We start from the raw sequence: 15,517 nt of genomic DNA, 5'->3' as shown, positions 1-15,517 counted from the left end.
CGGTAGCGCAGGCTTCGTTGGCGAGCACGAGATCGTGTATCAGCTCCGCCCGGCCTCCCGCTCACGTCCACCAATAAGCCATTGTCCATCAGCGCCAAACTGCATCATTGAACTCCTTTATACCCCAGAACCTTGAAATCCACCGCCAATCTTCCTGCACCGCAGATGCACATTCGTACCGTTTTAGAGCCCTGTCTCTCGACCCCCTGCCTGCCCGTACGGTGGCCGGTCTTGTGCCGCGGGGACCGATCATTCGGCAAGCATCCTGACCACTTTAACGCCGTTTGAAAGTCTCGTCCAAGACGCGGTTCGATCGCGTTTCGTCCGCGTCTCCAATTTCTATATCCAGATTTCACAATCTGCGTTAAATGTGCAAAGGAGTATCCCCTGAATTAGATGACTACTCTATCGCAGGCGATCATTATTCTGCTACTAATGACTTGAAGGATTGAAATCATGCCTGCTCACTCGTCTTTGCAGAGCAATCAAATGTAATATCCAATATCATCCTCCAATAACTGGTAATCTCGTTAAGAGTCGTCCGTTGGATAGATCGAGCAAAGTGTGTCACGCTCGGCGTCTCTCGGGTCTGAGGGCAGCAAACATGCCTATCTGTATTGCTGTATCCATTATTTGAACACAAAAATGCAGATTTATATGTACTATATGCAAACAGCCGACGAGAAGTTTCGATCTGTCCGAATGAAGCCAGTCCAAGTTCTCAACAATGCAGCGTCGGTGGGCTTTTTTTCCCTGTCAACGCACAGGTCCAAACTCTGCGGATCGTGTGGATGTCATGTCATGATATCTTTGCCCTTTCTGCATGTTTTTCCATCCACCGTGTCGTGCCAATGCACGGTGGCTGTCGATAAACTCGGGCGGACACGACGAGGGCTCGCAAGTGATAACCACCAGCCCGCAGCTTGCATGTCGAAGATGACATATCGCGCCGCCGAGTACGGTGACTTGCCCAGTCAGGCTGTCCTTGCTCTGAACTTTGATAGACGATCGTTCCACCATTGCAAAGCCTGCTGCTGGTATGCATACGTGAGGGATGACTGTTTCTTTTCTTCTCTTCACATGCACTTACGACTGCATATGCCGTCATACAAAGTCGCTGGCCGCACCACTTTGAGTGGAAGTTTTGGCCGACAGCTTTCTCCCTTGTCCACCAGTTTCTTGAGCAACCAGCTGCCGGCATCCCGTCTCAGCAAACCCACATTGAACAAAGCCTCCACGAAAAGTATGATCCACAAGCGAAAAAGAAGAAGGAACCAGAACTCACGAAAAGCCACGAGGCCAACAACAAACATTTGTTGTTGCACCTGTCTATCTCTCCATATCTCGTACCTGTACACAACATTATTCCCATTAATTTCTCCACAAAACGCTAATCTAGATATGCTTACATTAGATCGGCATCATTTGAACAAGCCTCGATCATATTTATTAATACACCCCATATTCGAATTGAGCCTCCACTATCCCGTTTCACCAGTTATCCATCGTCTCATGAATTCAACTTTTGGAGCCCTTCGGTTTCACGTCTTCACAGACGGATTGATTTGCTTTTTCGTCTCGCTCTCCATTCAGCCCCTACTACCACATACCACTCTTCCATCTTCCTGCCCTGATCTTGCCGTCAGAGACATCATCGTCGACCACGGCAACCAAGTCTCGGGTCGCTTGGCAAGACTTATGGACGCTGGCTGACTCCACATCACCGATCAACATGGATACCCGCCATCCGGGCAGAGGCTTTTCCAATAGTTCGAAGACATGCAAGAGAGACTTTCGATGAGCAACAATGGTAAGTTCTGTCGCCATGCTTGCCCCGGATATTCGGTCTGCGTCTGGGCTTCGCGCGTAGCGACGTATCGCTGACTTGTGTGCGGTATGTGTCGTGTCCATATCACACCTCCATCCACCTTTGTTTCTTTTTGGTCTCGTGGCCAACGCAACTAACGGCAGTCTCCCAACCTTTCGCAACACACACACGACTATTGCACCTCCCCTTCAACTCCATGAACCTGGCTTGACAAGGGATCCCACGGCAAGAGTCCTTGCACAAAGTTTACTCTTCTCCACCAAAAGGATCAGACCTGCCCTCCGTTTCGCAGCCTCAACGGCACAAAGACTCCCGCCATGCAACTTATGATTCGCACATGATATAATCCACAAACGCGATACATACACGGGTAGACGCGATGAGACGCGGCTCCACTTTCAGCCAACCTTGGTAATCCTCGTCCGATCTCATCTCCTGACTCCTGTTCTAGCTTTCTAGCCCCAAGCCTTCCCCTGTTTTTTTGTGAGAAGCTGCGGCAACGTTTGGAGGGGATCTCTTTGTCGGCCGAGAGGCGTTGCGTCTCACTCGCAAGAGACGCGGCTGATCGCGATGGGTTCGCGTTTTCCCGCGACCGGAGCTCATTACATTTCCTCTTTTGGGCAGGTGGTCACAAAATGCACCAGTGCAGCATATTTGCATTCCGGTTTCATGAGCATGACCATGGTTCCACTGATATGGAAGGTACAATATAGCATCACGCGGCTGAACGGAGAGTCACTGTTGTGCAATTGATTACTATCGACAGGTATGTGAGGCTTTTGACACGACCGCTCAACGCAAAAGAAATGGCTTTCGCGGCCTCGCCTAGCCTCTCCTCTCTTTCAGCCAGCCAGCGACATCGCGAGCGTGGAGAATTGCCTTCCCACAAGGAATAATGCCCTGTTGCCATTGAATTTTCACCAAGTAAAGTGTTGCGTGCATTCAAGCAGCCTTGTCTTCTTGTCTCAGAGTCTAGCAGGCAGAAAGGAAGGATCTTGAAATTCACAAAGAACAAATACATAGTCAGCTTGCTGAGAAAAGATCATAAAAGACCAGGAAATTATTATCCTTTGGGCAATTGCTCGCCATTACGCACCCAAATTATCATAGACTGCTGTCTCTGCGCCGAACCAAGCGCCCATTACATTGGGGTCTCCGAAGGGCATGACTTGACTGGCAATCATACCAGCGACGCCCTTCTCTCTGTCTACCCACCAGAACAAGTTTGCAATGCCCGCCCAGAACGCGGTGTTCTTGCCACGTCCTGTCATGCCCGGTTCAACCGTCAACATGGCGCTGAGGCACCAACCCTGTTCTCATTGTCAGTGTATGGTCAATGATATGCGATGATGGATGGGGACATACCTGTGCAACATCACCTTGCGGGTACAAGTCACCCAACACATTGGTATGCTCTGGCTTCGCATCCGGAATACCTCTTCTTCCAAACTCTGGGAACTGAGTAATCTGGTTCTCAAACATGTGCTTGACAGTATCCGCCTTGAGAATCTGCTTGTTCGTCTTTGGGCAAGTGCCCTCGTTCAGCAGCACAGCAAGAACCTTGATATACTCGGTCGGACGAGAGAAAAGACCAGCACCACCACTACACAGGATGGCAGCTTTTTGTTCCTCAGACTCTGCAGCTAAAGGACGACGGTATACATGATCTCTTTCTTCAGCCTTTGAGCCACCAGGCCAGCGTTGATGCATAGAAGCCAAATTCGACTTCATCTCTTTGGTCGGGAACATGTTTGTGTTGTTGAGACCGAGGGGTTGGAAGATGTTTTGCTGCATGTATTCGTTGAGGGTCAGGCCGGTTTGACGCTCGAGTGCTATGCCGGCCCAGTCGATGTTGATGCCGTACTCCCATCTACTGCCTGGTTGGTTGACCAAGGGCATATTGAGCACTTCGTTCTTGTCGCCGCTGAAGACGTCGAAGCCGACGGGACGGCCGTAGTCTCTGAGCTTGGTGTTGAAGAATTCGTATCCGAAACCTGCGGTCTGTGTTGCTTGTCAGGTCATGAGATGATAGAGGCGAGACGTGAGACTTACATGCGACAACAACATTCTCAGAGTGATCTCCGCCTCCTTGTCCTCCAACTTGCCATCATCAGTCAACACCTTGACTTTCTCCAGTTCAGGACACAGCTTATACAACTGCTTATGATCGTCAAGGTCAAGCTTGCCCTGCTCAACCAACTGCATGACAGCAATGGCAGTGATCATCTTGGTGCAACTCGCAATCCAGAATGTAGTCTCCAGAGTCATGGGTTGCTTGGTGTTCAATCCACGGTTGCCAGAGGCATTTGCAGTGATAATGTCGCCATCTTTGTTGATTGCTGCAAAGACTAGACCTGCTACTCCTGTCTCGGCGTTCGAGGTCACGCTGTCGAGGGTGGACTGTACCGCCTTGGAAGTTGCTTCAGACTTGCCTCCCATCTTGAAGTGTGGAACAGAGCTCAATGATCGTGATTTCGAATAGTAGATAGATAGTCGATTGGCAGGTTCAAGCTAGATCCTAGCAACGTATATAAATTACAGTGGGAATCGACTCGAGCGCACGCTTCACCTTAACGTCAGGTCTGCATCCCAATGACCTGCTACCCCTCTTCCATCCTTAGACCCCGTTTCCTCCGGCCGAGGGTTCTCATGTTGCATGCTGACAGAGAGCTAGAGCTTCTGGCTTCTGTACCCCGCTTCCCCGCATGATCAGGGCTGATCTGCGCGCACGAGCCAACAGATCTCCGGCTTCCGTTGTCCTTTGATCCGAGTATCTGGTTGGCCTCGATCAGACTTGAGGCTCTTTAATATATCTTCGCAACGAGGGACTCTTTAGATATATTGATGCATGGAGTTCCAAGAAGGATAAGATGTTGCATTCGTGTATACATCTATCTCGCATGACGGACAAGGCGTCCGTCTTCGCGGGACAATGCGGCGTGTACCAAGGTCTGTCGTTTCAGATGAAGCGCTTCATGCACCATGCATGACTTCTTTGAAGGACAGCCAGCCCCATATGGTCCAGACCTTACGAGGCCGGTCTATGGCATTCACGACTTCGAGTGCGATCATTGCAATCTCCAGCCGTCAAAACTTACACCTCGACAACATCCCTGTGTCAACACGACCGTTGTGCTTGATGTAGTGCGAGTTTTGCCTGGAGGATGTCTTGTTGACCTGACGGGGGAGTGGAACTTTGCAATTGGCCGAAGTTGATTACACAACTTTTCAAGCAGTTTTCGCCCGAGCTTGCTTGAACTTCTTGATCTCTTTCAAGGCAGCCATCACCAGTGGTACTGCCATAGGACCGAGCAGTGGAACATATACCGCTACTTTGTGTTCATCCGGAAAGTAGACCTGCCCAACCATGGAGGGTTCGAAGAAGGCTTGTTCAGCATGGGCTTCAGCAATTCGTGCATGTTCCAGCGCAGAGTCGTAGTGGCCATCGTGGATGTGAGAGCATGCAGTCTCCAGGTGATGTATAGTCTTCTGCACCGAATCGGCGACGTTGTGCGGAATGGCGATACTGGTCAACTTGAGCGTGAGCCTTGACAATGCACCGAGAGTCGATGAGGCCGACAGAATGAGCGATGCTGCTCTTTCGCGTGTCAAACTGGATAGGCGAAGAGGTAGCGAAGGCGGAGACTGAGGCAAGCCGATGAGAGACTCCAATTGCTCTGCGAAGATACGTACAACCGGCTCGAGATCATGCTTAGTAAGAACAGTGTTGTTTTCCTGGCCCGCGGAAGGATTGAGTATCTGGACTCCACCCCATTGAGGAATCAGCCAACTGGTACCGCCCGATTCTTCAATCAGCATTGGAGCCTGCTTTGGCGAGGGCACGTATGCGACAAAGTTAATGGTGGGGCCAACACCAATGCTCGGACTGAGAGGCCACTCTGCCGCATTGATAAATGCACTCAGATCAGAGCGCAAAAGTGTCCATTGCTCCGATGTCTCGTCGTATTGAGGGCCGTGAAGTGAAGACGAGAGCGAAGCGTATAGCTGAACTTGAGTATCGACGCTAAACTTGCTGACGGATGAGAAAGAAGCCAAGAAGGGGCCCAGATAATCATCGAGTGCTGCTTTGATATCCCAGGCGGATGGCGCAGCCGCTCCCGTAAACAGCGAGAATGTCAGATGGTAAGTCGATGCGTACTTGAAAGCGCGATTAGACCTCTTTCTGTACCCCTCTATAATTGACGAAGAATCTATGTCTGTCGTCGACTCATGATGTGTAGTCTGTCCAGTCAAGAGATAGTCAAGAGTGACTTGCTCCTCGGCAAACAGCTTCAAGAGCTCAGTCGTGATGAAGCCAGCGAGGTCAGATACACCGGAAGGCTGAGAGGAAGACAATGAGCCATGGAAGATGCTGAGAGTGGGGTCGAAGGGCTGGACCTTGGCCACTGGGTGAGAGTAAGATGGGTCAAGGACGAGATTGACATTTGCAGCGGCCTGACTGCTTACAGCCGAGGAGGTGGATGGGTCAATATATTGCGCATCTGACTGATCTGCAGTACCGTGCCTCGAAGTAATTACTCGCAAGCGGTATATGGGAGACTTGTTCTGTCTGTCCAAACCCTGCTGGACTTGTTGAGCCAGTTCTGTGGTGGTTGCAAAATCGAGATGACCAGCAGCGAGGGCAACGTGCACAGGGAACTCGAGTTTACATGTCTTTTCATTGTTTAGTAAAAGATATAAGATGGGGTAAGAGAGCGAGGCATACCTGACCTGAGGCCCATGCATCCATAGACTCCAAGGGCAGTGCAGCGCGGGGCACTGTGGTCGTGGCGTACCAAATAGGCAGGCCGAGCAGACCGACAATGGCCCAGAAGCAAAAGATGATCCATCTACGTGTCTTTATGCCGTGGTTGGATTCTGGCGGTGGTTGTTTAGTGGCCAAAACAGCATGGACGACACCCTCAGCAGGAGCGTCTTTGGTGACACTTTCAGCCTGTTGAGCGTCCATTCTACTTCTTGAAAGCACCGAACACTGGACGAGTGCCAGTCGAAAGGAGAACTTGAGGCCGGAGCTCGGTGAGCAGCGGCTAGGGGAAGATCTTGGCGATGGGAGCCTCGGAGGCCGGATAGCAGATTATGATTGGCGCGCCGGTAAGCCACACTTTCCAACAGGATGGGGCTGAGGCAGGCGCAAGTAGAACAGGTACGAGTTCGCCAACCAAGCCGCGTGTTCCGCTTGATCTGGTCTATTCTGGGTCCCTTTTCATATGTGTGCCGTTTGGCCTCAGTCCGAAGCTGTCTTTTGTTTACTCTTCCACCGTTCATCGATATTTCTTGACAAAAAACCATATAGTATTTGGCACGAGTCGCGTGTCTCATAGTTGCAAGATTCCGCGGCCGTTGCGACTCTTCAGCCATTCGTCATCGGTTGTCCAAAAGTCGTTCCTGAGGTCCGTGCGGTGTTGGGGTTGGTTCTCGACGAGAGTCTGCACATATCTTATAATACATGCTTGCCAGCCATTCCGGCGTGCTGCATTCAGTATCAGATATGGTCGTCATGATCAAACGTGCCCTCCAGACGAGCGACAGGTCTGGGAAGACCAAGGCTGCTATCGTAAGACGACATCCGAATTAGACTGATAATGCCTCATAGCAAGCTGACATGTTCAACAGATTGTAGGTAGTGTTGGTGCTGCTCTTCTTTTCGCCATTATTCTCTTCTTCGTCCTAAGGAGTATCCGACTACCGAAGAATATACGACGAGCGCAGGCCGAAGCGCGCGCTCGTGCTCGCGCTCAAACACCACACCGACCATGGAGCGAACGCATCTTGTCGCCTTTCCGTCGCAAGCACAATGCGTCTACCACTACTCCTGCTCGCGAGATGACCCTGGACCCCGAAGCTGCTGTCAATAGGCACACGAGCATCCGTAGCATCGCCACTCTTCCCGCCTATTCCGCTGTACCACATGAGAATGAGGGTGTCCTTGGTCGTGAGGGCGAACGAGCAGGCATGGATACCGTAGTCGAGTTCCCCGAGACAAACGAGGAGGAAGAAGGCAGAAGAGAGGCCGAGATGGAGTCTCTTTGGCAGATTCGCCAACAGCGAAGACAAGAGGCAGCTGAAAGAGAAGACCGTCGACGTCGTCGTCGTGAGGCACGTGCTAGAGGTGACATGGAAGCTCTCAACGCTCTGCGGCATGAGACTGCTCTACGAGTGACTCTGGAGCGTGCCAACGGCTCGAGCAACATGGTGGCCGAACATAATGCCAGGCCGAGGGAAAGAAGAATTAGTGCTGTCTCGTATGGCGACCTTGGTGTTGCCCGTCATGACGGCACACGAGTGCGCGCAAACTCGACAGAGTCGGACAGCAGACCCCTGCTTAACGATGCTTCCAACGCAGGTACTGCTGCTCCCCTACGACCCTGGCTGTCTCGCGCTTCCTTCTCTACTCATCATCGCATGGCTTCTGCTACCTCGGTCCTTACCACCGATAGTCTTGACCAGGATGATAGCGATTACGAGGTCATTTCTCTTCAACAGACTTCCTCTCGCCCTCGCTCTTCTCGTATCCATTCTCGAGCCCACTCCATCAACCTGAGTCTTAGGAGAACCTCGACCTCACAGATTCCTCAGCTTCCTCGACCGGATGGCGACCTGGGTGAAAGTCGTATTCCTCTTCCCGAGCTGCCGCGTTACGACGCTATGGGCTTTGACGAGGCCCCGCCCTACGAGGAAATTCACTCCTCGCGTCCCTCTCTTTCCAGGGCGAACAGCCAGTCGCGCCCTTCACTCTCCAGAACTGACAGTCAAACACGAGGAAGCGAGAACAGCAGCCCGTTGTCATCTCTGCCCGAGATCGTCCGCCTCCCAAGCATCCGCATCAACGAGGCATCACCAACAGAGTCTCCACGTCATTCCACATTTCCAGCAAATCTGAGACCGACGACCGCCTCAACCATTGATGAAGAAACGACCTAAACACCATATCACGACCTCTCCACTTATGCTTATCATGTTTCCTTATATCTTGTTTTGATCTACGACTTGCATGACTCTTTTCCTTTCGGTCTCTTTCTTATTTACCTAGACTGTCGAGGCATTGCATTCATCGCATTCGCTTAGCGCCGGCGTTAGGTGAGGGAGCTCAAAAGGCATCCTTCAAAGTTGATACCAAAGCATAAACTACTATTTTTTCTCTCTCGGATACTGATATATGCAACCACATCTTTGGCATTTTCAGTTGTCTCCTCTTGGTATTCACATTGTGCCCTCATTTCAATTGCCTTTACCGCATATGCAGGTGGTTAAGAACAAGAACCCTAAAACAACAATCAGTGTGGTCTGTGCCCACGCACGTGTTGGCATCCCTCGATGATACTTGACTACACTCACCCGAGTCCATATCGCAAACCTCGCAATTATATGCCGTGCTGATATGCCTCGGAGATCTTTACTTGCTCATGGGTGTCAAGCGAGCGATTTCGGTATCGGTAAGGCCTAGCTTTGCCCTACAGACATGGCGAACGAAATCGCCCACGTGCTCCCCAGGTGGGTGGAGCGGCAGGCATATAAAGAGCAAGATGGGTGCACAGAGAAGACTGGAAGAAGGTGTTTCACACGTCTTTTGATCTACAGTATGGCTTTTACTGCTGCGAGTCTGTTTGCTCTGGGTGTTATTGGAAGGTAAATACGTTCCTTGTGTCTCGCATTTGTTTACTCTTCCCTCAACTCTATGCCTCACCTCTCCGTACAGATTATTGGCACCTCTCCGTACAGATTATTGGAAACACAAATGCTATCCTATGTCTTCACAATGCACAAAATGTGATGAACGGCTTTGACTGAAGTAATCGCTAATACCAAGTCAGCTCTTCGGGCACCTTCATCCCTAAACCTCAAGCATGCGATAATATTCAAGCTGGCTACCAATGCCAACCACAGATCAGCCACTTCTGGGGGCAATATTCGCCATTCTTCTCTGTCCCATCAGAGATTCCTAACAACATCCCTTTGACCTGCTCCGTCACGTTCGCACAGATCCTGTCAAGGCACGGAGCTAGAGATCCCACAGCCTCAAAGACTGCAAAGTACAATGCGACGATCACAAAGATCAAGAAGAATGTCTCCAGTTTCAGCGGCAAATATGCTTTCCTCGCCGACTACGAGTACACGCTTGGAGCCGACCAATTGACAGATTTCGGAAGACAGCAAATGGAGTATTCGGGAGAAAAATACTATCAGCGCTATGCCGGCCTTGCTCGCAAATCTGTTCCATTCATCCGCTCCTCCAGCGAAGACCGCGTAGTCGAGTCTGCAGAAAAATGGATCGACGGATTCACAGAAGCCAAATCTGGAGATTGGTGGTCTGATAAGAGATATCCTTCTGTGGATGTTGTCATCAGTGAGGCTACTGGTAGCAACAACACACTCAACCATGATCTCTGCACCACTTTTGAAAACGGACCGGACTCGACGATTGCAGATTCTGCACAGAAGACTTGGGTTTCTGTGTTTGTTCCTGCTATTCAGCAGAGGATCAACAATGATTTACGCGGTGTCAATCTCACTCAGACGGAAATCATCTATCTGATGGATTTGTGTCCTTTCAACACTGTTGCTTCACCTACTGGTGCCATCTCACCATTCTGCTCCTTGTTCACAGAGACTGAATGGCAAGACTATGGATACTACGAATCTCTCAACAAATACTACGGCTACGGTGCTGGAAACCCTCTTGGACCTACACAAGGTGTTGGCTTCACTAATGAACTCATTGCTCGCCTTACCAAAAAGCAGGTGCAAGACCACACTTCTACAAACCGTACTCTGGATAGCAATTCTGCTACTTTCCCTCTCGATCGCGCGCTGTATGCGGATTTCAGCCATGATAATGATATGACTGCTATTTTCTTTGCGCTTGGCCTTTACAATGGTACCGCCCCTCTGTCTAATACTACTGCACAGACAACGCAGCAGACCAATGGTTACTCGGCTGCTTACACTGTTCCCTTTGGAGCCAGAGCGTACGTGGAGAAGTTGCAATGTCTGGGACATGCAGAGGAGCTGGTCAGAGTCATTGTCAATGATCGGGTCATCCCTTTGAAGAGCTGTGGCGCTGATTGGTTGGGAAGATGTTCGCTGCCCGCTTTTGTGGATAGTCTTTCCTTTGCAAAGAGTGGCGGTGCTTGGGGAAGCTGTTTTGCTTGAATCAACATGGCGAGAAAAAAAATGTCTCTAGAAAAGCTTTCTCGTAACGCGATAAAAATTATACTACAAACTTTCAGCAAGACATTACCATGAAGAGTTTAGCTTCCAGAGTTCAGCTTGACGATAGCCTCGTACAGGGGGACAAACAAAGCACAATTGCCATCCACAGTACTCTGAGGCAAGACAGTGACGCCACTTCCCTTGACCCCTCCCACATCACCCAAAATACCAAGATCCCAAGCTCCTTGTTCCACACTAGCATACGAATCCGTCAATACTCCACCCAACAAGCCATCAGATGCCGTGGACAGAATGACTCCAGCAGCACCAGTACCCACAGCATTCCACCCGGGTCCATTAGCCGGATTCTTTGCAAAAGTAGCCCAAGCACTACGCATATACCGGCTCAAGGCGTATTCTTGGGTAGTGATGTTGTAGGTTGGGTATGTTGAGAACACAAGCGGTATCTCAGAAGAGTGATAGACGCCTAGATTAGGGAAGAGCTGAGTGTTTGCGAATGAGGCATTGAAGTAGTATCGCCAGGTAGGTATGCCACTTGCAGCTGATGCATTGGCCCAAAGAGCTTGTGACTGGAGAAGGGAGTAAGCAGGATGTTTGATCACCCCAGATGTAGAAGATTGACTTACACATTGGAAGTAATAGTCGGTGAAGATCTGAGAGGCTACATCGTAAGGCGTTTGCGAACTATTAGCAGCTAGTGGGTATGCCTTCTCAACCAAAGGAATGATACTTGGAACGCTGCCGAAGAAGCCATTGAGAAAGGTTGTGAGGTTTGTGGTACCGACTTCGAATACACGTCCCTCCTGTGCATTCGTACCACCCAAAACAGGTATCTTGGCAATCTCACCCAAGACACGTCTTTGAGCAGGATTCGACACGAGCGTAACGTTGTCAGGAATCGGGCTGAACACGAGACTATTGACCTCGATGATGCGTTGGATAGTAGTTGCGTTGGCTGCTCTGACACAGCTCAGATTGCTCGAGAAACTTCCGGGACATCCAAGTTCGCCAGAAAGATTGTACCATGCAGGTTTGTTGTCAACCATTAGCTGAGGTCTATAGCTATATTGACCACTCTGTAAGATTGCGCCTCGGAACGGTGGTGTCGAGTTCTTTGGGAAACTGGTGAGCAGGGAGTCCACAGAGAATGCTCCAGCCGACTCTCCAAATATGGTAACTTTGTCAGGGTCACCGCCAAAGGCATAGATGTTACGCTGCACCCATTCTAGAGCGAAACGTTGATCTAAGAAGCCCAAATTGTGTCCAGTCAAAGGTAACTCCGGCGAGCTTGGGAAGCCAAACACATTCGTTCTGTAGTTCGTAGTCACGACCACCACATCTTCGTAGCCGGCCAAGTGGCTTCCATCATAGGCAGGCTGTCCAGCGTTTCCGAATTCAAGAGAACCTCCGTAGATCCAGAACATTACTGTCCTGCCTTTGCGACTGTCAGGCTCTGTAGCAGGGGCGTAGACATTCAGGTAGAGACAATCTTCCGACTCTTGAGGCGGCGGGTTGTTGAACACCAGCTCGGTAAACTGCTGTGCGACCAAAGGATCTAAAATGGTCAATTACGCTATACGTAAATGTGTTCAGTGAATAATCTTACAATTGAACTGCTGAATACAGGCCGGCTTCCAAGCTGTTGCGTTGATAGTGGATACTTGACATGCAGGTCTTGGTGGTGAGAATCTTTCAGGCGGTGACTGAGCAAATGGTATGCCGAGGAATTTGTTGACAATCGCAGTTGCAGCTGGCAGACTAGTCGTTGTACCTATAACCAGTCCATTCTCAATGCGTGCCGTCGGGCCATTGTAGCTAGAGCCCGAGGCATGAGCGCTCGCCAGACCAACAATGGAAGTCCAGAGGAAAAATTGACGCATCGTAAGTATTGCAAGGAATCACACTATGAAAAGCAAGCTGGATGTCTGAAGGTCATCTGGCAACTTATATATGTCTACCTGGACAAGGTTCTGAGACATATTCCGACCGAGGAAGTCTGCAAGAATGGAAGCACTAAGCGGACTAGGCGGCAGGAGCGCGTGTGAAAAACAACCAAGCGCGGCACAGATCGATGGTATATTGAAAAATGTATTCATTAGTAGTATTGTATGCATAGCGGAAATTAGATTTACTTGGCCGCATACCTAGTTTTACTATTATAATTGTTCTCGAAGGTGAAGTCAATGAGGCTGACAGACTGACTCTGTGTCCTGCCATTCAGGTACAGAGTATATCACACCTTCATCGGACAAGGGCGTCATACAAAGCCAGAGAGTAGATCGTCCGCAATATTACTGTGACGTGCAGATGGGATATTGCGGGGTAATGCAATGCAAGCTTCCGTGATCTCCTTGCATAGCACCTCAGACCTGGTTACGAAAATGCCGAGGCACAAAATCATTGTTCGGGTACAATCCAGACGCAAGCGTACGAGGCCGCACGGAACTTATTCGGGACTCGCATATGTGTTTGGAGGGCATTAAACAGCGACTTACAAGACTATGAGGTCCTCGGCCAGCTCAGCCCAGTAATAGAGATCGCGAAATGATCATTTCTTGGAAACCCATCAAGACCACAACAATGCCATTGAGACATGGACAATCATGATTGTGAGCCTCGAAAGTGCCCAACGGTCGTGCCGTGGTTTCATCGAATCGAGCGCTTTCTCCTGGACCCGAGAGCCGACTTGAAAGCGATGCCAGGAGACAGACTGGAAAGGGCGTAAAGAGTGATCAGTAGAGCAAAGGTCGACGTTTGACGACATTTTCCAAGGACAGCGGGTACAACCAATCAAAAGCATTGAATTGTCAGCTTGCTTGCTTCTAGAAAACACTGACGGCAAAACCAGGACCGTGCCTCCTCGCAGATGAAAGAATTTGTTTCTGGAAGTCAAAGCATGTCATGGCGATGGCGCCTGCTTGGACTCGAATGGTTAGCATCGACGACTGTCCAATGAGATGTTAAAAGACTGTAAGCAAGTGGCTGTCCAAAAGACTCGGATGGCTTGCTCTCCGGCGGCGGCTGTCGCCGTTCGTGGGGATGCAGTTTCGTGAGCCAATCAAATTGTCTGCAAATAAGCATCCAAAAGAATGCTCCACGCGTTGGTCAACGGCTTTCTCTAAACACATCCAAGCTTGATTCTGCTTCAAGTCGCGATCTTGGAATACAAGGAGAAATTCTTGAGACAGTGCTCGGCGGAAGGTGCTATGAAGCAACAAAAAGTGCTCGATGCCTTTACCAAGATGCTAAGAACCGCTTTCGAGTTTCACAGTATAACAAGCTCCGGTTTGTACACCGCGGAAGCTCCATGGTGTAGGTAAATGGCTTGCGGGGGAGGCACATGAGTAGCGCGTGGAAAAAACTGGTCAGGGCTGCTCTTGACGCATTACCAACGTCTCGTACAGGTATTTATATTATCAGAGTCCTCCTCCTGTCGACGTACAATCATCTCTTCCACAACCTCATCGCTTGCCCATCCTCTTCTCATCTCTATCCATCTCCAGAGCAAGCATTCAGCAAACCTCTCGTCCATACCATCACACTGTCTTTTCTACATCATGGCACTGCTCTATATCAAGAACATTATCTTTCCGGCAAAGAAACAAACTGCCTTGTTACCATCTTTCAAACAGCAACAACAATACGGCTCTTGTGACTCGGCATCAGAGATATCTCAAGCTGGTTCTGACACCTCGACATTGAGAAGCGAGGCTGGGAGCTCTTCATCTTCGTTCCGTGTAGACCCCCGTATCATCTCAGATGCTACTATCGGTCTATCAGACGGCCTCACAGTACCATTTGCCCTCACAGCCGGCCTCTCGGCACTCGGAGACACAAAACTCGTTATCTATGGCGGACTCGCAGAACTCATAGCTGGTGCGATAAGCATGGGACTCGGAGGATATCTAGGCGGCGTTAGCGAGGCGTGAGTCAATCTACAATCCTACCTTCCTACTCAAAAACCCTAACCACTAACAAGCAAGCAGACAATCTTACGCAGCCACACTAGCGGAAACACAAAAGACCGTAACTCAAGACCCGAAAGAAGCAAACCAGATCATAAAATCGACATTCCACTCCTACGGTCTCTCCGAAGATGTTCTCGACGCTTTCGCTACACAAATCAGCTCTTGTCCAAAGAAATCGGAAAACTTCATTATGCGTTTCCATCACGATCTTCCAGAGTCGCAGGCAGATATGTCACGAGCCTATATTTCAGCATTGACGATTGCTCTTGGCTATTTTTTGGGTGGTCTGGTACCTCTTACACCTTACTTTTTCGTAAGCGACAACCAGACCGCTTTATGCTGGAGTATTGGTGTAATGGCTTTTGCTCTGTTCGTCTTTGGCTATGTCAAGACTTTCTTGGTTGGCGAGGAGAAGCGGTTACTCTGTGTAAAAGCGGGTGTTCAGATGATGGTCCTGGGTGGTGTTGCTGCTGCTGCGGCCATGGGCTGTGTCAAGGCGATAGGATCGTAAGGGCTGACACATCTATTC

The 15,517-nt window shown here is 50.0% G+C and overlaps 8 protein-coding genes across 8 annotated transcripts; 4 read left to right on the top strand and 4 right to left on the bottom strand.

The window, feature by feature from the left end:
- The first annotated feature begins 779 nt into the window (after nucleotides 1-779).
- Nucleotides 780-1,807, top strand: AUEXF2481DRAFT_41269 (uncharacterized protein). The gene has a single exon (XM_013487116.1). The coding sequence runs from the start codon at nucleotides 937-939 to the stop codon at nucleotides 1,711-1,713; it is 777 nt and encodes a 258-aa protein (XP_013342570.1). The 5' UTR covers nucleotides 780-936; the 3' UTR covers nucleotides 1,714-1,807.
- A 1,109-nt stretch (nucleotides 1,808-2,916) lies between these two features.
- AUEXF2481DRAFT_47373 (uncharacterized protein) lies at nucleotides 2,917-4,267 on the bottom strand (the record flags this gene model as incomplete). Its single annotated transcript, XM_013487152.1, has 3 exons — nucleotides 2,917-3,138; nucleotides 3,194-3,829; nucleotides 3,881-4,267. 3 exons carry the CDS (start codon nucleotides 4,265-4,267, stop codon nucleotides 2,917-2,919), a joined length of 1,245 nt encoding a protein of 414 aa, XP_013342606.1.
- Nucleotides 4,268-5,056: 789 nt separating this feature from the next.
- On the bottom strand, nucleotides 5,057-6,797 carry AUEXF2481DRAFT_6129 (uncharacterized protein; the record flags this gene model as incomplete). Its single annotated transcript, XM_013487012.1, has 2 exons — nucleotides 5,057-6,502; nucleotides 6,555-6,797. 2 exons carry the CDS (start codon nucleotides 6,795-6,797, stop codon nucleotides 5,057-5,059), a joined length of 1,689 nt encoding a protein of 562 aa, XP_013342466.1.
- Nucleotides 6,798-7,337: 540 nt separating this feature from the next.
- Nucleotides 7,338-8,770, top strand: AUEXF2481DRAFT_6128 (uncharacterized protein; the record flags this gene model as incomplete). The annotated part of the gene is made up of 2 exons (XM_013487011.1): nucleotides 7,338-7,403; nucleotides 7,463-8,770. The coding sequence occupies 2 exons, from the start codon at nucleotides 7,338-7,340 to the stop codon at nucleotides 8,768-8,770; spliced, it is 1,374 nt and encodes a 457-aa protein (XP_013342465.1).
- Nucleotides 8,771-9,428: 658 nt separating this feature from the next.
- AUEXF2481DRAFT_47372 (uncharacterized protein) lies at nucleotides 9,429-10,999 on the top strand (the record flags this gene model as incomplete). The annotated part of the gene is made up of 2 exons (XM_013487151.1): nucleotides 9,429-9,475; nucleotides 9,661-10,999. 2 exons carry the CDS (start codon nucleotides 9,429-9,431, stop codon nucleotides 10,997-10,999), a joined length of 1,386 nt encoding a protein of 461 aa, XP_013342605.1.
- A 98-nt stretch (nucleotides 11,000-11,097) lies between these two features.
- Nucleotides 11,098-12,900, bottom strand: AUEXF2481DRAFT_6126 (uncharacterized protein; the record flags this gene model as incomplete). The annotated part of the gene is made up of 3 exons (XM_013487010.1): nucleotides 11,098-11,589; nucleotides 11,647-12,575; nucleotides 12,627-12,900. The coding sequence occupies 3 exons, from the start codon at nucleotides 12,898-12,900 to the stop codon at nucleotides 11,098-11,100; spliced, it is 1,695 nt and encodes a 564-aa protein (XP_013342464.1).
- Nucleotides 12,901-13,528: 628 nt separating this feature from the next.
- AUEXF2481DRAFT_41262 (uncharacterized protein) lies at nucleotides 13,529-13,789 on the bottom strand. The gene has a single exon (XM_013487115.1). It carries the CDS (start codon nucleotides 13,782-13,784, stop codon nucleotides 13,587-13,589), a length of 198 nt encoding a protein of 65 aa, XP_013342569.1. The 5' UTR covers nucleotides 13,785-13,789; the 3' UTR covers nucleotides 13,529-13,586.
- A 788-nt stretch (nucleotides 13,790-14,577) lies between these two features.
- AUEXF2481DRAFT_6125 (uncharacterized protein) lies at nucleotides 14,578-15,499 on the top strand (the record flags this gene model as incomplete). Its single annotated transcript, XM_013487009.1, has 2 exons — nucleotides 14,578-14,945; nucleotides 15,007-15,499. The coding sequence occupies 2 exons, from the start codon at nucleotides 14,578-14,580 to the stop codon at nucleotides 15,497-15,499; spliced, it is 861 nt and encodes a 286-aa protein (XP_013342463.1).
- Nucleotides 15,500-15,517: the final 18 nt, after the last annotated feature.

Source organism: Aureobasidium subglaciale, assembly GCF_000721755.1.
Source record: "Aureobasidium subglaciale EXF-2481 unplaced genomic scaffold scaffold_14, whole genome shotgun sequence".
Lineage (NCBI taxonomy): Eukaryota > Fungi > Ascomycota > Dothideomycetes > Dothideales > Saccotheciaceae > Aureobasidium > Aureobasidium subglaciale.
The sequence above is the reverse complement of the archived record's forward strand: the minus strand, read 5'-3'. Positions and strand labels throughout refer to the sequence as shown.